The 24970-nt window shown below is 35.0% G+C and overlaps 1 protein-coding gene across 4 annotated transcripts; it reads right to left on the minus strand.

Annotated features, from left to right (window-relative positions):
* Positions 1-2441: 2441 nt before the first annotated feature.
* LOC149414958 (uncharacterized) lies at positions 2442-6683 on the minus strand. Of its 4 annotated transcripts, none has more exons than XM_089643137.1 (4): positions 5849-6683; positions 4822-5770; positions 4536-4670; positions 2442-4385 (listed from the first exon to the last, which is right to left on the minus strand). In XM_089643137.1, exons 2-4 carry the CDS (start codon positions 4898-4900, stop codon positions 2488-2490), a joined length of 2112 nt encoding a protein of 703 aa, XP_089499263.1. In that variant the 5' UTR covers positions 4901-5770; positions 5849-6683; the 3' UTR covers positions 2442-2487. The 4 variants fall into 4 exon arrangements, with proteins under 4 accessions (XP_089499263.1, XP_089499262.1, XP_089499261.1 ...); XM_089643136.1 differs by having other exon boundaries at positions 4822-5528; positions 5681-6683; XM_089643135.1 differs by having other exon boundaries at positions 4822-5242; positions 5394-6683.
* Positions 6684-24970: the final 18287 nt, after the last annotated feature.

The following is a 24970-nucleotide window of genomic DNA, read 5'->3' on the forward strand; positions in this document are numbered from 1 at the left end:
GAGTTCCAGTTTGATCGGGTGTCAGGAAGTGAGTTAATTACCACTTCCAAGATTTCCATTTCATTAATTTATTCATTGAATCACGAAAACAATATCGGAATTCAAATAGATTTACTAAAAAAAGTCATTTTCAAACTCGACATTTGAACAGTTCCTACGGACCGCTCAGCATACTTCCTTGTAAAATACTACTACAGCACGCCAATTTAGTAAATTGGTGACAAAAATCGGTAGATTGGTGACTAAACGTGGTAGATTGGTGACAAAAAGCGGTAGATTGGTGACAAAAAGCGGTAGATTGGTGACAAAATTCGGTAGATTGGTGACAACAATCGGTAGATTGATTAAAAAAATCGGTAGATTGGTCACAAAAAGCGGTAGATTGGTCACAAAAAGCGGTAGATTGGTGACAAAAATCGGTAAGTTGTCAAAATACTTTTTGATTTGGATGTGCTAGAAATGAATTTTCAAAATTTTCGGTATATTTTCTGTGAATATCGGTAAATTTTAGTTGAACTTGGTAGATGGTCCGAAATTTCGGTAGGAATGGCATCGTGACTTGTAGGTGACACTTGTTAGTGATACCTTTATAAAAGTGCGCGAACTGCGCGCAGCGTTTTGCGCAGACAAGAGGACATCGTCGGACTATTTCATTAGGGTTAAACGTAACGTATGTTATAATCTACGAGTTCATAAATGGCGTTAATTTATTTTTTGTTATTAAAACACACTTTTTGCAAGGTACTACGAAACTAATGTATTTATCTTTTAATTTGAAACGGTCTAATAATGAATCATGGCGTACAAATGCAATATTTAATTGATTCGTTGGTACGGTATTGTATTTGTATGCCTTGCTCGAAAGAATTGAGCTTTTAAAATGAACAAAACTATTTATTCATATTCATATTGCGTATGTACGGGCGCAAAAAATAACTAGTCTTACTATTGTAAAGCAATATCTTGCATTAAGAAAATAAATTAATTAACGCCATTTAAGAATACGTTTAACCTTAAGTACGATTTCTAGGCATTCGGCGAAACTGTGGATGTGAACTTGTATGTGGACTTCAAAGAGGTCGGGATAAAGTTTTATCTCCCTTTTGATGTCCGTTTCAGAGTTTTTTCAAAGTTCAAAGATGCATTCGTTAGTTTCTAGCCCAAAACGCGCGCGTTAGAATGATGACCATTTGATTAGTTGACTAACTTGTCCATGAACATTTTTGTTTGAGAAATGTTACGTTATATTCTCCGGGTGGTGAGACATCTGTACGCGAAAAAAATTTCAGTCCGCACCATCAAATCGTCGCCGTAGATGCCAAGAGAGTCAAGCCACAAAACCAGAAAGCTGAGAAAACGGCCCTCAAAGATTTTTGGCTACAAAAAAATCACATTTTTTTGTCATAACTTTTTTGTTTTTAAAGATAGAAGAGTGTAATTTTAGACATAGATATTTTGTGATGTTATCTTTTTATTAGTTAGATTGAATAAATGTAAAAAACAGTATTATAAAAGTTATTTGGGTTATATCTCTTGACCACTGAATATTGAAATAAACAGATGGTACATTTGTGTGGTAGTCAAAAGAGTTAAGCCTCTTACGCCTGTTGACTACTGAGAATTTGCGGACAAATTACTAACTTTTTTTGGACTATACTCTAAACTCTAAAGGAAAGTCTATTAACTATCTAACCACCGCGCTGTTTCTCTAAGGGTTGAGCAGAGAGGATGGACCGCCAAACAGAGCTTGGCACTGCTTGCTTCATTCACATTCATACATAACCCTTCAGTTATTCTGACTCATGGCACGGCCCGACAATAGTATCTGGTTCACTTAATCGCGCCAAGTTTTTCTCAGGAGTCCTCCTACATGTCATTGTTCATCCACTCTACATGCTTCGTTATTCCGATCACACGCTCAAACCATCCTTTTCTTAATTTTTCTCATCACGCTTACATTATTTGCAAATTACCACATTTTTCACACAATAAAAACATGGTTTTACCACACATACACCTCAGAGATCTTATTTGTCCAAAATTCATTCAGACAAGATTTGAGATTTTCACGACCAAAAGTATTAGCGATTGATTTTTGGGGTATTATGCCGTGTTGTGCTACGACCTTCTTCAATGTGTCGAACAGCGTTAGTGTCCATTATTAGAAGAAGGTAGCGCAATACGGCATAAAACCCAAAATAAATCAGGCTAATCTATCATTCTACGCTCATAGTATACTTCCTCTGCCAGTTCTATGCCTCATTGCCATACACATTAAGATTGGTATCAGCATTCCATTTTTTGCATTTTAAGTCTGTGAATGTACTACTGTATCATCCCTTAAAATTTGGTCCATAGTCAAGCAATCTATCGTATGGTTACTATGTTTATACCTGTTGAAATAAAGTTGGCTGAGGTACATAAAAAAAATTAATACAAAGTTAGATTCTGAAGAAAATATTTATTACAAAAATGTTATAATAATTTTTAAATTCCATCTTCTCCGTCACTCTCCGAGCCATCATTCTCCCGAGATGGACCGTCCTCAGGCTGCAAATTTTTATAAAAATCATGATAGGTGGACGGAATGCTGCCTTTATCACACAATTTGAGTAGGTCCTTTAATTTGTCTTGGCCTATTTTTGGCTTTGAAAAATACAGTCTTTCTACTTCTACGCTTGCACAGGATAACGTTCGAAGCCGTCTTCGCTGAATGTTAAGGGTATCAAAGTCATTTCGGCTCAATTGATACTTATAAAAAACAGTAGTGGGTTCACCTTTTCGGTATTGAAACCACTTTACTTTGAGCCACTTTAATTTGTCTCCATTTTCTGATATATTTTTGTTTGTCATAACTTTATTGCTGTATTTTTTATAGTTAAGGAAGTCAGCATAATCCATTTCCACAACCTTGTGGTATGGTTTAGAAGTTTTTGCAGTACGGGCAACAACGTACCATCCATCTGGTGTGAACACGTCTATTTTTCTTCCTCGGGCCTCTATTGTGGAGTGCACAGAATCGCACTCCATCTCTGAGTGCCCTGATTCCATAAATTTTTGATTGATGACGTCAATCGGCAGCTGTTCCACTGCACGTAGGAACATAGCGGATACTACTGAGTTCCGATTTTGACCAGAAGCCGTGTCCGAGTACAGCGTCACTACTTTTTTGGGGCCTAATGACACCAAGAGGTTCCACAGACACGTAGCGATCTCCGAAGCACCCTTTGTGCCCACACCTTCGTGCCACATGTAATTCGTTGCTTGTCTGGAAGCCAGCTCATACACCGTGAAGTTATACGTTTTTAATTTTTTTGTATAATATAACTGTCCCACTTGTAAGCTCGGAGTCAATAATATTTTTTCCAGATCCATAGTGAAGCAACTGATGCTAGGATCATTCATAGCTTGGGCTTTGTCAATTTGTTTGTGTTCCCTTGCTTCTGTTTTTCTTGTTAAATGAAGATTAAATTGATCTTCGTCTCTTGACTTCTCTTCGTCAGACTTATTTTTGTACTGCGTACAAAAATCACACTGATCCTTTTTTGGTGTGTGAAATCCATAATTGAATTCTGTCACAAATATTTGTTTGTAGAAGCCGAGCTTTTCTGGTACCACGTTACGTTCTTTACAATACTCAACATAGTCTAAGTAAATTCTTGTCTCGCTCAAACCAGATGGCAAGTATTTTCTTTTACTGCTGCTCCGACAGTAATGCGAGGCAACTACGGGCAATGACTTGATGTGGTCCCTGATTATATTCCTAACTTCCTCGGATTTTTTGTTTGGCGGTTCCTTGCGACCTCTCTGATCTATTTCAGTGACACCTGAAGGAGTCAACTTTTTCATTGCACTTTCAACTTTTGTTCCCGAGATGACAAAGGTGGCCAAAAAAAATTTTTTGCACACTTGGACTCTCTCTCCATTTAACATTACCGTATATTCGAATGTATGTTGTCGTTTGATGGTGTCTCCACTACGGTATCGTCGTTTTACTGGAATACAATTTACATTGCCACCAATGAAGGCCCATCTCGCTCTGTCGGAATCCAGACTCAGATAGTCAGCCAACATTTGCTCCTGTTGAGATTTTCCTATTTTGGATGCGCAATTATAATGGCATTTACAGCTAACATCTCTAATTGTCCTTGCTTGAACTGTCTTTCCGGATCTGCTTTGGTATTCTTTACCTGCCATTCTCAATATCTTTTGGGAATTCCGTTTCCATTGGTTTGGGGTTCTCTTGCGTTTCCTACTTAAATCATCTGTCTGTTGGTTGCTTTCCAATATTTCAGAAATGGATGTTCCTGAGGCATTAACGTGGTGTTGATTTGAATGTTCTTGCCTGTTATTGTCTTCATTTTCGGAAAGGTTCACGTTCAAGTCTGTAAAACCGAACAAAGTGGTTTATTTCTTTGAAACACTGAAATAATTATTGAATTTTACAAGCAAATGATTCGCTGATAATCACAGGTTTTACAAGCCAACATAACAACTAGTATGCAGTAGTATTGTTAACAAATAAAAATACTGACCTCCCACATGCGTGCTTGGAGCGAAGCTTCGGAGCTCTGCGTATAATGCTGGGACAGCAATCTCATCCGGAACTTGCATGCCACCGTTCTGGCTGTGTTCTGCACATCCAGCTTGCACACCATTTAGAGGAGAGCCTGTAAAACAAAACAAAGTAGTTTACTTCTTTGAAACACCGAGATAAACATTGAATTTTACAAGCAAATGCTTCTCTGATAGTCACAGGTTTTACACAGCCAACATAATAACTAGTATGCATTAGTATTAATAACAAATAAAAATACTGACCTCCCGCATGCGTGCTTGAAGCGAAGCTTCGGAGCTCTGCGTATAATGCTGGGACAGCAATCTCATCCGGAACTTGCATGCCACCGTTCTGGCTGTGTTCTGCACATCCAGCTTGCACACCATTTAGAGGAGAGCCTGTAAAACAAAACAAAGTAGTTTACTTCTTTGAAACACCGAGATAAACATTGAATTTTACAAGCAAATGCTTCTCTGATAGTCACAGGTTTTACACAGCCAACATAATAACTAGTATGCATTAGTATTAATAACAAATAAAAATACTGACCTCCCGCATGCGTGCTTGAAGCGAAGCTTCGGAGCTCTGCGTATAATGCTGGGACAGCAATCTCATCCGGAACTTGCATGCCACCGTTCTGGCTGTGTTCTGCACATCCAGCTTGCACACCATTTAGAGGAGAGCCTGTAAAACAAAACAAAGTAGTTTACTTCTTTGAAACACCGAGATAAACATTGAATTTTACAAGCAAATGCTTCTCTGATAGTCACAGGTTTTACACAGCCAACATAATAACTAGTATGCATTAGTATTAATAACAAATAAAAATACTGACCTCCCGCATGCGTGCTTGAAGCGAAGCTTCGGAGCTCTGCGTATAATGCTGGGACAGCAATTTCATCCGGAACTTGCATGCCACCGTTCTGGCTGTGTTCTGCACATCCAGCTTGCACACCATTTAGAGGAGAGCCTGTAAAACAAAACAAAGTAGTTTACTTCTTTGAAACACCGAGATAAACATTGAATTTTACAAGCAAATGCTTCTCTGATAGTCACAGGTTTTACACAGCCAACATAATAACTAGTATGCATATTGTATTGATAACAAATAAAAATACTAACCTCCCACATACATGCTTCGAGAGACGTCCAGATTTTGCATGTTCAGGTCGTGTTCTGCACGTCCAGCTTGTACAGCATTCCCCTCAGAATCTACAAAACAAGTAAAACTGTCAGATTGTCGCATTGTTTTCAAACAATCGGAATCAACATTTTTAACTAGATTCTTACCTTTGAGGTTATGTTGATCCTGTGGATTTAAAACTGCTGCATCCATTTGTTTAGCACGTGAAGAACTCATTAGGTTCTGTGGATTAGCAGCTTTAGTTGATGCAATCATTTGTTTGCCACGTGAAGATTCCAATATGTTATGTCGAACCGGTGGATTTAAAGCAGCTCTGGCTGCTGCAACCATTTGTTTTCCGCGTGAATGATTCATTTCTTATCACTGTTTCACTAAATAAAGTTGAAAGTACAAACGTTTGTAGGCACAAAACGAAATAAAGCACAGAATCGCTGAACGAACCGAACTGATGTTGTATTAAAATAACACTGACCGACGCACTGAACACTGAACTGACAGTTCGCGATTCGCGATACTGTCGTGGGCGCAGACGTATGTGCAAGCGTGAACAAACCGACACGATAGGCATTTTGCTGAGTTAGAGGAAGACAACACTATAAATCATTGTCGAATGTGAGTAGAGGTGCGCACGCTTTCGAGAGAAGTTTGTGTTGCCAATGGCGTCAAGCCACGCATAAAATTAAATTATTGGGAAGTCAAAAGATCTATGTGGCTTGTCGTCATAGACTGCTTTAACTTGTGTAAAATTATTCGAAAGTCAAAAGTCTATGCGGCTTGTAGTTTTTGACTGCTTTGATTGTTTTCATCGATGTGTGTTAGATCTATTGGCAAATTTCAAAATACTCAATAACGGAGTGTTTTATGGCTTAAATCTTTTGACCACGGCAACTTTGAAGGTTTTCAAACACTTCTGCATACTTAACTCATTTTCGCCAAATTTGTGGCTTGACTCTCTTGACATCTACGGCGACGAAATAAGTGTTCTTCGAGCCGCCACTGTACAGCTTTTAAGGCGATGCCATACGTGGTAATGCAAAATCATGTGTTTTTGGTTTGAAAATTTGGTCGCCTAGAAATGTTTCAGATGCTTTAATTAAATACTGCGAGTAGAATACATTTGACCTTTGAAATAATCGAGTATTTTTTAGATAAGTCTTTTTATAAGCCCAGAAAAAAAAATAAAGTAAAGGAATGAAAACTGCTTTAAAGTTCAAAATCTCCTACTTACGAACCCATTTTCGGTTATGATTTTATTGTATAATGTGGCAAATTAACTTATTTACAAAATGATCGAAAAAAAATTACATATTTATGCCTGAACATCCACAAAATAAAATAAAAGGCACTTTTTGGCCATGTTTTTTTCTTGCATAAATCAAAACAGGCGGATAGTGTTAAGCGGAAATTTAAACCTTATCGCCATCCAAGTTTTTTATTGATAGCGGCTCAATTTAAAATATTACACGTCGTAGTGCATCGCCTTAAAGGCAAATCACTATTTTGATTAATCTTTATAACGAATTGGTGTCCATTATGAAAACTAAAAAATATGCTTTAGATAAATTGAAGATTTTTCTATCGTTTCGCTTGCGTAGAATACAAATAAAAAAATAAATTACTCATTAAAAAATATAAATTCAAACTACTAAAAAATGTTTTTTTTCAGTAGATATGTACGAACGCGTAAAAGGAAACAACTTTAAAAAAATACAGTATTATAGCTAAGATTATCTGTGACAGTTTTACTTGATTAACTTTTTTGCTTTCTTATAAAATTATTTAGAAAATAAATAAAAACCAGTTTTTTGCTTGAAATTGAACGTTTCTAGACTCCGTTTGTCAAGCGATTTTAATGCCTATTACCTACGGTATACCAAGAATATACACATTATTGGCTTGTAGCTTCCTCTTAATGGTACACAACTGCCTCCCCTGCACAAATTGCAAGTGCGCACCGCAGTTGAATTAGGCAGCCACCTCTGGTCTAGAGCCCCAAAATACCTGAAAAAACCCATAACTGTTTGTATAAACAGTCGGTCTATTAGATAGATTCCCCTGCCTTAACAAATGGATTGCAATCTTTACAGGCGTCAGGTAGGTATGCTGTCATTTTTTACCGGTATTACAATGGAAGATGCTCCGAGGAACTAGCGTCATTGATACCTTCAACACCGGTACATAAACTGGAAATATGTGCACGATTGAAATTTGTCACTCGTTCTTGAGTTCATCAGCTCGGCTGTGGAGCAATTGCCAGCCTCCTCCTTCCTACGATATGGGTCGTAGGAAGGAGGAGAGTCTTCCCACGTATACTCCTTCCTCTCCTCAAAAAGCACTCCACACAGCATCCCCTGAGATGATATAGGCCCTGAGGAAGGAGAGCCTCCTGTGTGGAGTTAGTGTTAAAAAAAACTGTCTCAAATGTAAAAACTTAGTTCAACCTCGTAGCGAAGTGTCTTCTCTCGAAAACCAATGTCTCCCCTCGGGGCTATAAGTCGAGCTAAGGGAAAATCACTTCTGGTAAATAATGACAAAATACCGATAAAGCCCAAGGAAATATTCACACCTCAGCTTCTAGGGACGTTAAACTTTTACAATTTATAAAATAACTTCTAAAAAGTTTTTCGGGATTTTTGTATGTTTCCAATAAATTGATCTGTGAACACTGAACAGATAATCGATAGAAGCACTATACACGGTGTCTGAAAACTCGTAGTACAAGCGGGAAACTGGTGAATCTACATCACATTTGGGGTCGATTTTGTAGTATAATTTTTTTTTTATTTGAGTTTTCGTTTTCGAGTAAATCGAGTCAGAAGTTTATTTTTTTTGAACAGATTCTTAAAAATTATTACTGAAGATCAAAGTACCCAACTAATAAAAACTATTTAAAAGTAAAACAAATAAAGAAATCCGGATTTTAAGCATTATTTTGAAATCACCCTTCAATAAATCCGGTGGAATCATTTAATATTTCTGCTCTGCAGGGTTAAAACATCTGTTCTTCTAATATTCGTACCTATCTTTGATATATTCCCAAAATATAGCTTTCTCTAGTATGTTGAGTTCAACTAACATATGAAGGAAAGAGATGCACGATAGTTTTTAAAAAGTGAACAGTATTCTAAGCAGATGTCCCATTTCTGTTAATTCGTAAGTAGGTCAGCTTTGATTTATGGGTCGCCGCAGGTGGCCGTATTTATGGGATTGTTTATACATTGTTTACATTGCATTTTGCTTTAAGAAGTTTTCTTGTTAATTTACACATAAAAGCTAATTGTGGGCGAAATTTGTGTGTTTTAAAACTCGTTATTATTGTTTTGATATTGTTACTTTATTTATCATCGATGTCTTCGACGTGTTTGAAAACAGTTGTACGTTTTTAATGTTTTGATTTTGAGACTTATCATCGATGCCTTCGAAAAGGTAAAAATTAACTCCTACATGATTCAAAGAGTGCAGTAATCAATCATCAGATGGACCCAACTGTGCTTGGAAGTCTTAACTTGAAAGTTTGTTATTTTTGTGACGTGTTTGTGTTTTGATTTGGTGATCGGAACATCGCTACATATTGTGAGTACCTACCTATGCTAATAATAATTCATATTCGTTGCGTCGGCGTCTCAGATCGAATGACAAAAAAAATTCAACCCTGAAATAGCCGAAAAATATTTTTTTTTGGTTTTTTTTTTTTTGGTTAAAATGCTCAAATCAAAAAAAAAAAGTGTTTATTTGGGTTCCCCGTGTGGTGTAAATTCTCCAGTTTTCCGCTTGTACTACGAGTTTCCGGACACCGTGTATATACATGGACGTCGATGAAAACAGTTTTTTTTGTAATGTGATTACCGCACTAGAGTCCTAACTGTTCCCAACCGTCTGGAGCCTTTGAGACTAGTGGCATCCCCAATTGCCAATAATTGGGGTATGCTGTAGGGATGTAAGTAGCGCGGATGAGAGGGGGGAGGTAGTTAAGTGTAAGTAAGTAAGTGATTATACATATCTGGTCACCAAACACGTCTAAAACCATTTCTAGCAATGTTTTAAAATGTTCGACTGTACAGAATCAATTTACCAACCGTTTATAAATGTCCTCTCCAACATCACTAAATAAAAAAATAAAAATTTTCTCAAATCCGATCTACATGAACAACCATATAAGTGTCCTTTTCTTAATCTTGTTTGGTCAGCCTTGCATTATTTTCGGATCTCTTCAACAGCATTCATCTACTTTTATTCTTCCTATGCCAGTTACATGCCTCACTACTATACATCAGGGTTGGATTCAATACTCCATTATGGACTGCTAGCTTCGAACATTTTTTTAATTGGTATCAATTGCGTTCGGTCCTTCATTGATAATGTTACCTGCATTTACCCTTCTGTCAATATCTTTATCATCAGCCTTCCCATATCTCTAGAACATACTTCCTAAATACCACAAGCTCATCGACCTGCTCCAAGTATTCCTCATTCACAGTCATATTTCACACTGTTTTCGTACTCTCTCTTCCAAACACTGAAACTTGACTTTAGACTTACTTACATTCATCATTAACTCATTCTTCACATATACTTCGATCATCTTAGACACTAGAGACTGTTGTTGTAGATCTTCCATAGTATTTATAGTATTTATAGCTTCTCCCCCTAGACTGCCACCACCCCGCCCTAAGCATAACCATCACTACTAATAACTCACCAGATGACACAACTGTTCTTCCTAACCTAACTTATAATTTCTCCAAAGCTGACTATTCTAACATGAATCAATATCTTGCAAATGAAGACTGGTCATTTCTTCACCATAATAATACCATTAACTATAATCTTGAATTATTTTACAAAATTATTAATAAGGCCATTGAAAGCTTTGTACCACTTTCACACTTCAAGGAAGCGAAGTTCCCAAAATGGTTCAGTGGCGAGCTAATTAACCTAGTTATCTGTAAAAAAATTGCACACAAAAACTTTAAAGAATCGAACTCTCTTATCGACTACAAGATATTTCACAACTATAGAACTCAATGTAAAAAACTATCAAGAAATTCATATTTCAATCATATAAATGGAATCGAAAACTCTAAACCTTCTAATATACAAAACTTTTTCACTCACGTTAACTCTCTTAGAAAAAACAAAAAAGGTTTACCCCTTTCAATGCACTTCAAAGAAAAGAGTAGTACTGACATGAATGTAAAAGTTAACTATTTTGCTGATTATTTTAAAAGCGTCTATGACGAAGATATCCCAGACAATTATATACCACCTTCGTCGCTTAACGAGAGCATACATATCCCTGCCATACACATCAACATAAACGACGTTATAAGTAAAATCAAATCCTTAGACAAAAACAAAAAGGCTGGACCTAATAATGTACATCCCAATATCCTGATAAATTGCATTACTTCACTGGCTGAGCCGATTTTTCTATTGTTTAATCAATTCCTTGACACAGGGTGCTTCCCTGATATTCGGAAACGTTGTTATCTAACTCCTATATTTAAAAAGGGTAATAAAAGTGATGTTACTAACTATAGACCAATATGTAAGCTATCTGTAATTCCTAAACTTTTTGAAAAACTATTACTTGATAAAATTTCACCATGTATTAACCATCTCATTGTTCAGAATCAACACGGATTTTTGTCGGGTAGATCAACTCTGACAAATCTCTCGTTATATGAAAACTATATATCAAACGCATTAGCTAACAGAACTCAAGTCGATTCCATATATACGGACTTTATCAAGGCCTTTGACAAAGTATGCCATAAAATTCTCCTGATCAAACTACGTAAGCTCGGTATTGACGGAAAACTTTTAGAATGGTTTGCTAGCTATCTAAGTGATAGATTTTTACTTGTAAAAATCAATTTGTTCATTTCCAATCAATTTATAGCTACCAGTGGTGTACCACAGGGGTCTCATTTAGGCCCAATATTATTTTTACTGTTCATAAATGATATTGTAAATATATTTGATGAAGATATTAATACGTTACTTTTCGCAGATGATTTAAAAATATTTAAAATAATCAAAAGCGCTGAAGATTGTATCTGTCTACAAAATAATTTGAACAGGTTAATTAATTGGTGTTCTCTTAACAAACTTCATCTGAACATAAATAAGTGTTATTCAATTAAATTTTACAGAATAAATCAACCAATTATTCATTCATATAAACTCAATAACTCAATCCTTACCTCTGTCGAAGAAATTAATGACCTGGGGATAACTTTCGACTCTAAATTAAACTTTATATCGCATATAAATAATATTAATAATAAAGGAATGAAAATGCAAGGCTTCATTCTTCGAAATTCCAGAGGTTTCAAGAATATTTCAACATTAAAAATTTTGTATACATCCCTGGTTCGTAGTCAAGTCGAATATAACTCCTCGATCTGGTCCCCCCACTACAAATTACATTCAGATTCAATCGAAAAAATTCAACATAAATTCCTAAGACACATTAATTTTAAACTCGGTATTCCCATTGAAAATATAAATTATAATTACTTGATGAAAAATCTAAATTTATTAAAACTCTCAGATCGAAGAATTATATCCGACTTAATATTTATGTTCAAAATTGTAAATGGTAGTATAGACAGTCCTGATTTAATTAACCTCATTGAATTTCATATACCCACGAGAGCTACTCGTTCTAAAATTTTGTTTAAATGCAACAATATCAGGACTGAGTATTCTAAAAACTCGCTTGTACCTAGGTTGCATCAAGTTAGTAATAGATACGCAGATGTGGCAGATCTATTTAACTGCACGCAAGGTAGGTACAAGACGGCTATGCTATCAAATCTTTTCAATCAATATTAATTTAATCTAATTCTACCTTATTTGCACTATAGAAACTTATGTACTTGTATCTCTTGTTTACTTACTTACTTACTCTCTAATGTCATTTCACAATCAAATGCCACATATATTTGTAATTCTTTTTGAAAATATTTCTACGATTTTAACTGCGACATGTTATCATTGTTTATGGTATATTTATACCGTTGATATTAAATAAATAAATAAATAAGTATTAGAAATCAGTACCGGAACATCAACATACAATAGGTAACATATGTGGCAATGTGAGAACATCCAGAATTGTATCATTAATAATAAGCAGCTCGACCTACTTAGGTACTTACAAATTGGTACTTAAGAATTGATCGTAAACAACGCGGCCTACCTACGACAATACGTCGCAGTCGGTCTGGCACATTACGACAACTCGCCAGAAGGTTCGAGCCTATTGCCTATGCATAATCGCTACGCCGCCGAAAGTTCCCGAAAGACCCAGACTGAGCGAGTGTCTCGGAATTTAGTTGCAATTCCACCTACCTACTCTCACGACCGACTTTCATTTCGTGCCGCTCACCTGATCGCCAAACATATATTCATTAATATGAATACCGCACAAGAGTCCCAACTGCTCCCAATCGTCTGGAGCCAGTGAAACTTTGGCATCCCTATTTAACTACATATGCCATATTTTACCACACATTGGTATTTGATTCATTTGATCGTACCATGACTTCCTCGAGTGTCCCCGACTTTTTTTACCAAACACTACTATAAACCACTTGTGTATTATAATAAAACGACAATATGTCGCCTTTTTTTCAACTCTGTATCTCATTTCAGTGCTGATATAATGCATTGCGACGTCTCGTACTATTCGAACCACTCTCTAAAAACTTCTTGCCAATGATGATGCGCTTTAGAAAAGTGGCAAGCCAAAAACAAGTCAATTGTAGTGCTTTTAATTTCTTTGTTTTACTACTTAACTGCCAAACATCGTGTAAGATCGCGTGTTAACTCTAAATAAATTTTCAATTTGTAATTTTCATTACTCGGCAAACACTAGTAAAATCCAAGATAAAAAAGATTCCATTCGTACAAACAAACAAATTATTTTATTGATAGCGAACGTAGCAACACATACATACATACAAAGGGCAACATAATAGCAGTAGGTCGTCTCATATCATATGCGCATAGTCTTGTAGTGTAAGCGAGTAATCGTATCTTGTTATCTCACTCACACCAGTGATGTGGAATGCAGTATTCGACGCAAATGCGAAAACAACGCACGCTATTGTTTATTTCGTTCATACCACAATTTTTTTAATTTATAAAGTTGTCATTCATGAACAATGTTTGAATTAATAATTTACTGGAAACTTCATTTTTTTGTATGTTTTTATATCTAGTATAAACCTTTCAACAACTTATTTCTATTACGTTAAGGACACTTTACAATACATCTTAAACTTAATCTTTATAGTACAGGGTTTTCCAATAAGAGGTGTTATTTTGAATAGTCCGCTATTTCGGTAGATATTACTTTTGAAGCTGTCATTTTTTAACATTTGACAAGTAGAAACTACGTCATTAATAAAAATAGAACGATACACGCTTCAACAACGCATTGAAATTATTAAAATTCACTCGAGTGAATCAAATGCAAATCATCTTGAGTGATGAGGCCCATTTCCACCTCGGTGGCTTCGTCAACAAGCAAAAGTGAAAACCCAAGAGTTATTGTTGAAAAGCCTCTCTATCTTCAACGTGTGACTGTTTGGTGCAATTTATGGTCCGGCGGAGTCATTGGACCTTACTTTTTCGAAAATGAGGCTGGAGCAACAGTTACGGTGAATGGATTGCGCTATCGAGAGATGATTAATGATTTTTTATGGCCGGAATTGGATGGTATTGATCTGGACAACGTTTACTTTCAACGAGACGGTGCTACGTGCTGCACAAGCAACTAAACCATTGATCTTTTACGATTGAATATCAAAATAACACCTCTTATTGGAAAACCCTGTATTTAGGCATAACCCACGAAAAGCAGCAAGGTTTTTATCTTCTATAACATCTGTCGGTCTTAAAAAATCTTAAATCTTTTTAAATAGAGATTATTTTGGGTTCCCGGCAAATTTGTTTTTGGAAGTATAAATCTCCACGAGAAGCTTCTTGTAGGGTAGTCATGTATTCCGAAATAAAAATTTACCTTCTTAAACATGTATTTCGGTAGCATCTTATTTTTACGCTTAAATATAAACATTAAGGTTTTGTAAATTATTAACTTAAGAGTGTTTCTTAAAATTTCACATATAATCTTGAGATTGTGAGACAAAAGCAAGTCTAGTTGTCTTGTAACGTCATTGTTTCTGGCACTAATAACAACAAACTTTGACATTTGCAGCGAAATCAGTCGAGTGGTTTTAGAGTTTGTAAACTCATAAGAATATTGCCTTTTGTTTATATGGATGAATTACAGAATAATGTGTAATTTGGTTATAAGTAGGATTAGAAAGCCTATAAGTAGTGGTACAATGATACTACGATCTCTAAGCTAGGGAAGAGTGCTTGACCTACTTTTCAACGTTTCAATGACTGAATCAACGCCGTTTCAGCATTTATCACCTTTCACAGTGAAAATATCGGTGAAAAAATTCACTGCAAACTTTTGTCACGAATTTCATTTCACCCTTTAAAAAATCAACCCATAAGTTTTTTTAATCGAATTCACCTATTTTTCATCTCTTCAATCTTTTAGTTCCAAAAATAATAAATGTCATTTTTGAAGATAGTATCTGACATTTGTTATGCAGAAACGTAAATTATATGAAATTCTCTCGATAGAAGAAACTCGCAAAGTAAGCTTCGAAAATTATTAAAAACATGTTTTGTTCTGTTATTTGATATGTTACAGAAATGAAAAAAATCACAATGTATCTTTAAATGCAAATAAAGCATTTGTCGAGAGATTATTGCTCTATTTCAAACATGTCGTGTTTTATAAAATATTTTCACAAATTTTCGCTTAATTATTATCGTTTTTTTTAATATTAGCGCGCTCCCTCTAACATTCATATTTACATCTTCCTTTCGAACCATCACGCTTACTACGGGGCCTTAAGCCAAATTCTATTTCGATAGTACTGAGTTTTATTTCGTATATTGCTTTGAAATTTTTACACTACGTTGTATTCGAATACGTGTGTGTTATATATTTATTTATTATATATATATATTTGTCACCTGTGACCGGAAAAAACTTGCTACGCGGAAGGCATTTCTTTTATGTATATTTAATTTTAAAATATTTTTGTAATAGGTTTTTTTATTATTTTATGAATAAATATCATCGATTTTTCATTAAACCAGCATTAACATTGCGTCATTTTTTCCATTTAAATCTACGTGGAAAATATTTCTAGTGTGTACATCTCATTTGAAAATGGTTTTTGTAATAGGTTGTTTATTATTTTATGCATTAATATCATCAATATTTCATTGGACCACCATTGAAATTGAAACACTGTTTTCCATTCAAATCTACATGAAATGCATTTAGTGTGTATATTTAATTTGAAAAGTATTTTTTTAATTGTGTTTTTATTATTTTATGCATATATATCATCAATATTTCATTGAACCAGCATTAACGTTGCAACATTGGTTTCCGTTCAAATCCGAATGGAGAGCATTTCTAGTGTGTTAATCGTTTTACACGATTTTCAAATTTGATAAATTTTCACAACTGGTTTATAAAAATCACAACGAAACCCAAAAAAAACAAAGGGGGCGGTGAACTAGCATTTTTTTCTTTTGGCGATTGTTCAGCAAGGGATGATTTATATCAAATAGCCATGTGAACAAACAGGAAATTATTCCACGTTGAGTAGACCTACTGCCTTAATCGTCTCCATTTTCCTGAACACGCGATCAATTCGTTAAGTTGATTTTACACTATTCTCTTAACCTTCAGATAAAAGTATAGATGAGGTATTTTTTAAAAATTGCAACGTTCTTACTTACGAAGAGCCGCGAAAAATCACGAGATAAATCTATTTGTTAATGTTATTTAATTTCAGGTCTCTTTAAAAGAAACGATAAATGAAACTTGTGCTAGATAGCAGTTTAACAATACACTGTACCTTTAAATGAAACTTGTGCTAGATAGCAGTTTATCAATCTACTGTACATTTAAATGAAACTTGTGCTAGATAGCAGTTTATCAATCTACTGTACATTTAAATTAAACTTGTGCTAGATAGCAGTTTATCAATCTACTGTACCTTTAAATGAAACTTGTTCTAGACAGCAGTTTAACAATCTACTGTACCTTTAAATAAAACTTGTTCTAGACAGCAATTTAACAAAATACTGTACCTTTAAATGAAACTTGTTCTACATAGCAGTTTAACAATCTACTGTACCTTTAAATAACAGTTGTTCTAGACAGCAGTTTAACAATCTAATGTACCTTTATGTTTAAACTTAGGATCTATACGTAATGAGATATTTATAGTAACTAACTAACTTAATAACCACCATGCCGTTTCCCCGCAGGGGAAGGCAGAGATAACGGACCGCCAAACAATTCGGCCTTCTTTCCTCATTCACATTAATACATACTCTTCTATAATTCTGACACTTGACATGGCCCGACTCGTGTATCTGATTCACTTGATCTAGCCATATCTTATATATTCTCCTTACACTCTTTTCTTCGCTCATTCTCTGTACATACCCAAACAATTAAAGTGTCCCTTTCTTGATTTTACGCATTACGCTCACATCAGCCTTGCACTATTTATAGTAAATAACAAAACAAAAAACTCGTAAACTTTTTTTTACTATAACACATAATATTTTATTTTTGGTTTGACTGAGGATTAAGTCTTCCTCCCAAGGGACCGGCTCTTAACTGCTTTATTTTTTTTTGTAATGTCTTACAATTTCAAATAAATTTGCGTGTGTCAATTTTGTCATCGACAACGAGTATATCTGCCGAGTTTAGCAAGGATTGAACCTTCCTACTCAGGAACTGGAGTCGACAACTCTACTGGATAAGACCTATTGCGTATATTACTAAGATTTATTAGAAGATAAGATTTATTGCGTATATTACTGCAATGTCATCGAATTTCAGCCAAACGCGAATGCTTGTGATACCTACATGAAAAAATATGCATTGTTTTTTTAAGATAATATCTATGGATTTGCAGATCTGAAACGGTCATTATATGAAATTCCCTTTATGGAAAAAAATCGTTATTTTAAACAAGTCGTGTTTAAATAAATATTTTCAGAATTTTCGCTCAATTATTTTCGGTTTTTTAATATTAACGCATCCTCTCTGACATTCGTATTTTCATATCTCCCTTTCAATTCATCTTCTTCTTCCTTTTTAATGCTTACTACGGAGTCTAGCTTTTGACGCATGTCACAAAATTGTAAAATAGCTTCATGGCCTTTTATAACTCCTAGTGCTTAACCAGAGACCATGGGGACCATGAAAAAAAATTAAAATATACAAATGAAAATTGGATGGGTAAATAAAATCATGTAAATAAGTCCACTCAATGTGAAATATCAACAGTTTGATAATGGCCTTAAACGCTGAAACAGCTGTCACAATTTCAAAAACTAATAACACTTTTAAATACTTCTTTAATTGAATCTTAATTTATTTAATTAAATCTTAAATAAATTTATTACGTGTGGCCTTTTTATGTGAAACTGTACAAGAGTCCCAACTTCTCCCAATCGTCTGCAGCCAGTGAGACTACATCCCCAATTGGGGTATTGTTGTGAGGCTGAAGATGGAAGGGAGGGGAAGAAAATGTGGAGGAGGAAAGCGGGGGAATATCTGGCTATTCAGATGTGGTCATAAAATAAGTACAAAGCCATTTCAAGTAACGTTTCAATACTGAATGGTAGTCTTAAGGCGATGCCATACGTAGTAATGCAAAATCATGTGTTTTTGGTTTGAAAATTTGGTCGCCTACAAATGTTTCAGATGCTTTAATTAAATACTGCGAGTAGAATGCATCTTGGCCTTTGAAATAATCGAGTATTTTTTAGATAAGTCTTTTTATAAGCCCAGAAAAAATAATGTATAGGGCCTATGAAAACTGCTTGAAAGTTCAAAATCTCCTACTTACGAACCCACTTTCGGTTATGATTTTATTGTATAGTGTGGAAAATTCACTTATTTATAAATTGATCGAAAAAAAATTAAATATTTATGCCTGAACCTCCACAAAATAAAATAAAAGGCACTTTTTGGCCATGTTTTTTTCTTGCATAAATCAAAACAGGCGGATGGTGTTAAGCGGGAATTGAAACCTTATCGCCATTTACGTAAGGGTTGTTATTGATAGCGGCTCAATTTAAAATATTACACGACGTAGTGCATCGCCTTAAACAATGTACTTTTCACTCCGCAAATATACTATACATATATTATTTTTTTTAAATGAGTAATTTGTAATATAACACAATTTAATCAAATAAAATTTACTTGCGCACGCCGGGATTTAATGCGACCTCCAGCTTGCTAGTCGAGAGTCTTATCCCTCGACCACGATCTACAGTTAGAGATATAGTTTAATTCCAAAAAATACTCGTAAATTTTAAATAATATTTTGTTTGACGTCGCAGGACCTTACGTTAACCCCTTAAGCGTGTTTAATATTTAACTCATGTTATTACACTATGGTCGAATAATGCGAGTTTTATTCCACGCAATAGGGGCGGAAGGGGTTATTTATCGACAAGGGCCCAGTGCACAATCAGGGCTGGGGAAATTATTATCTTTGAAGGCTTTACGTGCTTACATTGTATATTGGGCTCATAAGTCACAATTAAGATAAAACAAGGAGATGGTCCGTGTAGCCAATAAAAACGCGTGTGTTCAATACGGTCGCTAGGATCGAATTACATATTTTCAATTTGGGACACTAGGATCAAATTTCATACAGGGTTTTCCAATAAGAGTTTTCCAAATGTTACTTTTGAAGCTGTCATTTTTTGACATTTGACAAGAAGAAACTACCTATTAATAAGGATGGAACGATACGCGCTTCAACAACGCATTGAAATTATTAAAATTCACTTGAGTGAATCAAATGCAAATCATCTTGAGTGATGAGGCTCATTTCCACCTCGGTGGCTTCGTCAACAAGCAAAATTGTCGCATCTCGCAGGCTCGAAAAACCCAAGAGTTATTGTTGAAAAGCCTCTCTTTCCTCAACGTGTGACTGTTTGCTGCGGTTTATGGTCCGGTGGAGTCATTGGACCTTATTTTTTTGAAAATGAGGTTGGAGCAACAGTTCCGGTGAATGGATTGCGCATCGAGAGATGATTAATGATTTTTTATGGCCGGAATTAGATGGTATTGATCTGGACATTGTTTGTTTTCAACAAGACGGCGCTACGTGCCACACAAGCAACGAAACCATTGATCTTTTACGATTGAATATCAAAATAACACCTCTTATTGGAAAACCCTGTATTTTCAATTTGGGACACTAGTATCGAATTACATATTTTCAATTTGGGACACTAGGATCAAATATCATGTTTTCAATTTGGGACACTAGAATAAAATTACATGTTTTCAATTTGGGACACTAGGATCAAATTGCATTTTTTCAATTTGGGACACTAGGATCAAATTACATATTTTCAATCTGGGACACTAGGATCAAATTACATGTTTTCAATTTGGGACACTAGGATCAAATTACATGTTTTCGATTTGGGACACTAGGATTAAATTATATATTTTCAATTTGGGACACTAGGATCAAATTACATGTTTTCAATTTGGGAAACTAGGATCGAATTATATAATTTCAATTTGGGACACTAGGATCAAATTACATGCTTTCAATTTGGGATACTAGGATCAAATTACATGTTTTCAATTTGGGACACTAGGATCAAATTACATGTTTTCAATTTGGGACACTAGGATCAAATTACATGTTTTCGATTTGGGACACTAGGATTAAATTATATATTTTCAATTTGGGACACTAGGATCAAATTACATGTTTTCAATTTGGGACACTAGGATCAAATTTTAACCAACAAATCTGCCATAGGTCACCTCAAGTAGTTCGCCACGTTTGGTGATTTAGCAGGAGTGCCCGGTTCATCTGGTCTCTCGACCCGTCGCCTTGCGTCGCAGTGGAAGAGATATATTCATATGTCCTTGCCCAACCCTCATACTTTTTACCTTCTGAGAACTTGATCTCCTTCATTCTTTTAAAAAGACTCTCAGCACAGCATCCCGAGTTAGGAAATTATTTCCATCAGTGCCTCCTGTATTTTGATTCTGACATGATTGCTGACAAATAATAATTGTGGAATAATCAGATGGACTGATCATCTGGAGGTGTACCTGATTTGGGGGAGTCTGGTTTGGGGAGACCCTTTGACCTCTTCATCTGGAATCTTGACCCATCGCCTAGCCTTGCCACGCCTCCCAAATTGAAAACCGTCTACTAAGAAATCCCAAAACTTTCCATGTTCTTTCCAAAGAACCAACTTAACCTTCTCTTCTCTCAACCTCCTGCTCGAATGTGTCGACTATAATACAACATCCATTATGGTGGCAAGATTCCGGACATATTTAGTTAAACACGTATGTTTTTATAAATTAAATATATGGCATTTAATTGACTTTTATATGAATGTAAAATTTGGTCACCCCTGTTCCCAGTTAAAGTGGTGAGGCAATTTGCCGGATAATGGGAGGAATTAAAATAACATAGTGAAAGAACGCGCAATCGATTCTTCACGGGCAATTTATTTTCTTTAAGGCTGTCATTTGTTCTCGCATTTCCACTTTCGTTATTTCTGAAACACATTTACTTATAATAATGTATTGGAAAAGCCTTTTATAGAAATCGTCCCATGAACAATATTCAAAGAGGAGACAAACCAAAGATATTAGAAGAACGAGATATGCTATGTTGGCCGCCGGACCGTAGCCGGAGTACTACCTAATTAGGGTACTTTGAACGGTATCGGGACGTGTACGCACAGAAATCTGTTCTATGTATTAGTGCGGATACCTTAGCGCAAGCGAAGGTGTGCAGTAGTATTGGTGAACAAAACCGGCGACACTCGGCAAAACAATTCCACTCAGTACGAACTGCGCATAGCACATCTCGTTCTTCTAATATCTTTGAGACAAACCAACACGACACAGGATACTGAATTAAGTCGGCCTGATATACACATAATCTGATACAGGGTTTTCCAATAAGAGGTGTTATTTTGATATTCAATCGTAAAAGATCAATGGTTTCGTTGATTGTGTGGCACGTAGCGCCGCCTTGTTGAAAGTAAACGTTGTCCAGATCAATACCATCCAATTCCGGCCATAAAAAATCATTAATCATCTCTCAATAGCTCAATCCGTTCACCGTAACTGTTGCTCCAGCCTCATTTTCGAAAAATTAAGGTCCAATGACTCCGCCGGACTATAAGCCGAACCAAACAGTCACACGTTCAGGATAGAGAGGCTTTTTAACAATAACTCTTGGGTTTTCCGAGCCCCAGATGCGACAATTTTGCTTGTTGACGAAGCCACCGAGGTGGAAATGGGCCTCATCACTCAAGATGATTTGCATTTGATTCACTCAAGTGAATTTTAATAATTTCAATGCGTTGTTGAATCGTGTATTGTTCCATTTTTATTAATGGGGTAGTTTTTACTTGTCAAATGTCAAAAATGACAGCTTCAAAAGTACCGAATCTACCGAAATAGCGGGCTATTCAAAACAACACCTCTTATTGGAAAACTCTGTAGTATTATTATCTTAATTACTGTACAGTTTAAGATTTTTTCAAACGGAAGTGGCGCCATCTGTTATTTTCAAAAAGAACCGTTGAAGTTTTCATGCCTCGACAGCATGTTTTTATCTGCCAATAGTATATAAATACACGGTATCGGGAAACTCATAGTACAAGCGGGAAATTGGTGAATCTACATCACAAAATTACAAGTTTATTTTCGATCTGAGCGTTTTGGAGCGGAACTACGCCTTAGGGTGTATCGATTTTTATTTTTTTTTTGTTTTCAAATTCCAAGTTGAAAAAAAAATGCTACTAGGTACCACAACTTACCACAAAAAATTTTGGATTTTTAAAAAAATGTTTAGGTCTCCCGCACAAGGCCCAAAGTTTTAATTTTTTTCAAAAAATATCAAATTTTTTTAAAATTTAAAAAAATTAAATCGTAACTTTTGTGTTTATTCCAAGGTAAAAAAACAGTAATATTAGGGCATAAAAATAAATAAGAAACGATTTTCATTTATAAAAAAATGGATTTTAGGTCTCCCGCACAAGCCCTAAAGTTTGTTAATTTCGATGAACTGTTGTAATTTTGTGTACATATATGAACCATGTTTTTTTAAAGTTTAAAGTTTAAACCACCGGAATTAATTGTACTTTTCTTACAGAAGGCATAAAATGAGACAATATATAATACATAATTCATATGTACATATAGTAAAAATATATACCACATATATACTATATATATAATATGTTTTATACAAGAAAAAGGATAGTTGGACGGTGTAAATTGTATGAGAAAGGTGTTGAAAGTAACTAATGTTATTTTCTATAACTGTTGTTTATTACAAAAGTATAAAAGGTTGTAACATGTCGTAGGCATTGTGCGGGAGATCTAAACATTTTTTTAAAAATCCAAAATTTTTTGTGGTAAGTTGTGGTACCTAGTAGCAACTTTTTTTCAACTTGGAATTTGAAAACAAAAAAAAAATAAAAATCGATACACCCTACTACGCCTTGACGCATTTTAAAAGACATTTATCAGATGATTTTAGGCCCTAAGCGACTGTTTGAAAAAAATCATACATGTATAAATATATATTTTTATTAATTCCACTTGTCATCATAGGGTTGCTATGTGGCGAGGCTTTTTGAGAAGAGGAAAGAATAAACATGGGTCTTGAAGATATCCATGTTACAACATGGATATCATATCCTACAGGACGGAGGAAACACTGAAGCTGATAAATCGTTTCACTGCCAAGCTGGTGAACTTAAGAACGATTCGTGGAAACGATCCATTCTCGTGTGACGAATTTTAACCGTCTACATATGTTGGGCGTGCGTTTGGCGTGTTGTCCAACTATGCACCGGTCCCGAAAGAATCAATGACGCAATAATATTGCTATAATGAATTGTGAAATAACACAAAATAATCGAATAAAATTTACATGCACACGCCGGGATTTGAACCATACACCGCATTCGTAGCCAAGGATCGTAACCACTCATCTACGGAAAACATCATTTTATTCTTAATGGGGAACCAGAACCACACAATTCACAATGATCTTAGCGCTTCTGTTTTTTTTTATTTATTTACATAAACATTACTTGTATTCCGATGGATTAGCGTTCAAATATTGTATCTCCAATGCTTATCGAAAATTAATTAAGTATTAAAGGTACCAAATCGTTCTAGCCAGAGACATAACATATGCGTGTACACAGTGCCTCACTGCAAAACTAAGCTAGCCCAAAGACACATTAACTATATTGGCCCAAAATTGTTTAATTCCTTGCCGAGTTCCATCAAGATGTGCCAAAACCTAAACTCGTATAAAATAAATGTCAAAAGCTGGGTAAAAAAGTATCTGGAAGTGAGAGAATTTTTTCTATAAGTTATACGAATATGATACCTATATATGATAATATGTCACAATCTAAATTTAAAAAAAAAGTTTAACTTCTTTTAAACTGTTTTTTTTTATTAAAATAACCAAATGTACTATATGATTTATTTTTTTTCTTTATTCATATCTCTTTTTTCATTTAAACCATAGATAATATAACCACCACTGTTTTGATTTTCACCTTATAATGCCCACGCACTGGCTTCGCCTTTGTGGGATTTTTTTGTTACTGCCATATATTTTGTATAATTATATATGTACCTATATGTATCAAAAAAATTGACAATAAATAAAAAAAAAATTTAAAAAAAAAATTCCAAGGATTACCTATATTTGTATTGGTTAAAATGTTGTATCTCCTTAACCTACCGTCCCAAAGATATAAACGTATCATAATATATTGTAAATCTAGTAGGAAATATTTTTATAAGCACAGATAATGTATATCCTCAAAAATTGTATTATTTATCTTCACGGTAAATTTAGGTGCATGTCATCCTTCATGGTCGAGTGGTAAGGTTTTACGAAAAGCCAGAGGTCGCAGGTTCAATTCCCGGCGTGCGCAAGTAAATTTAATTTGATTAATTCTTGTAATTTCTCAATATACTCATATAAAAAGATATATGTTTTTTTTTATTCGTTCCACCGTGGAAGATACTTTCAGTACTACTGTTGCTTGAAGTGGCTTCAGCCGTGTTTTGTGACCATCTGAATAGCTAAGTACTT

Source organism: Hesperophylax consimilis, chromosome 19 (assembly GCF_061612785.1).
Source record: "Hesperophylax consimilis isolate HC1 chromosome 19, BYU_Hcon_1.0, whole genome shotgun sequence".
Lineage (NCBI taxonomy): Eukaryota > Metazoa > Arthropoda > Insecta > Trichoptera > Limnephilidae > Hesperophylax > Hesperophylax consimilis.

Coding starts and splice junctions, on each gene's coding strand:
- LOC149414958 (XM_089643137.1), bottom strand. CDS start 4,900: ATGCAAGTTCCGGATGAGATTGCTGTCCCAGCATTATACGCAGAGCTC. Junction 4,671..4,821: donor TTCAAGCACGCATGCGGGAG/GTCAGTATTTTT, acceptor TTTGTTTTACAG/GCTCTCCTCTAAATGGTGTG. Junction 4,386..4,535: donor TCCAAGCACGCATGTGGGAG/GTCAGTATTTTT, acceptor TCGGTTTTACAG/ACTTGAACGTGAACCTTTCC.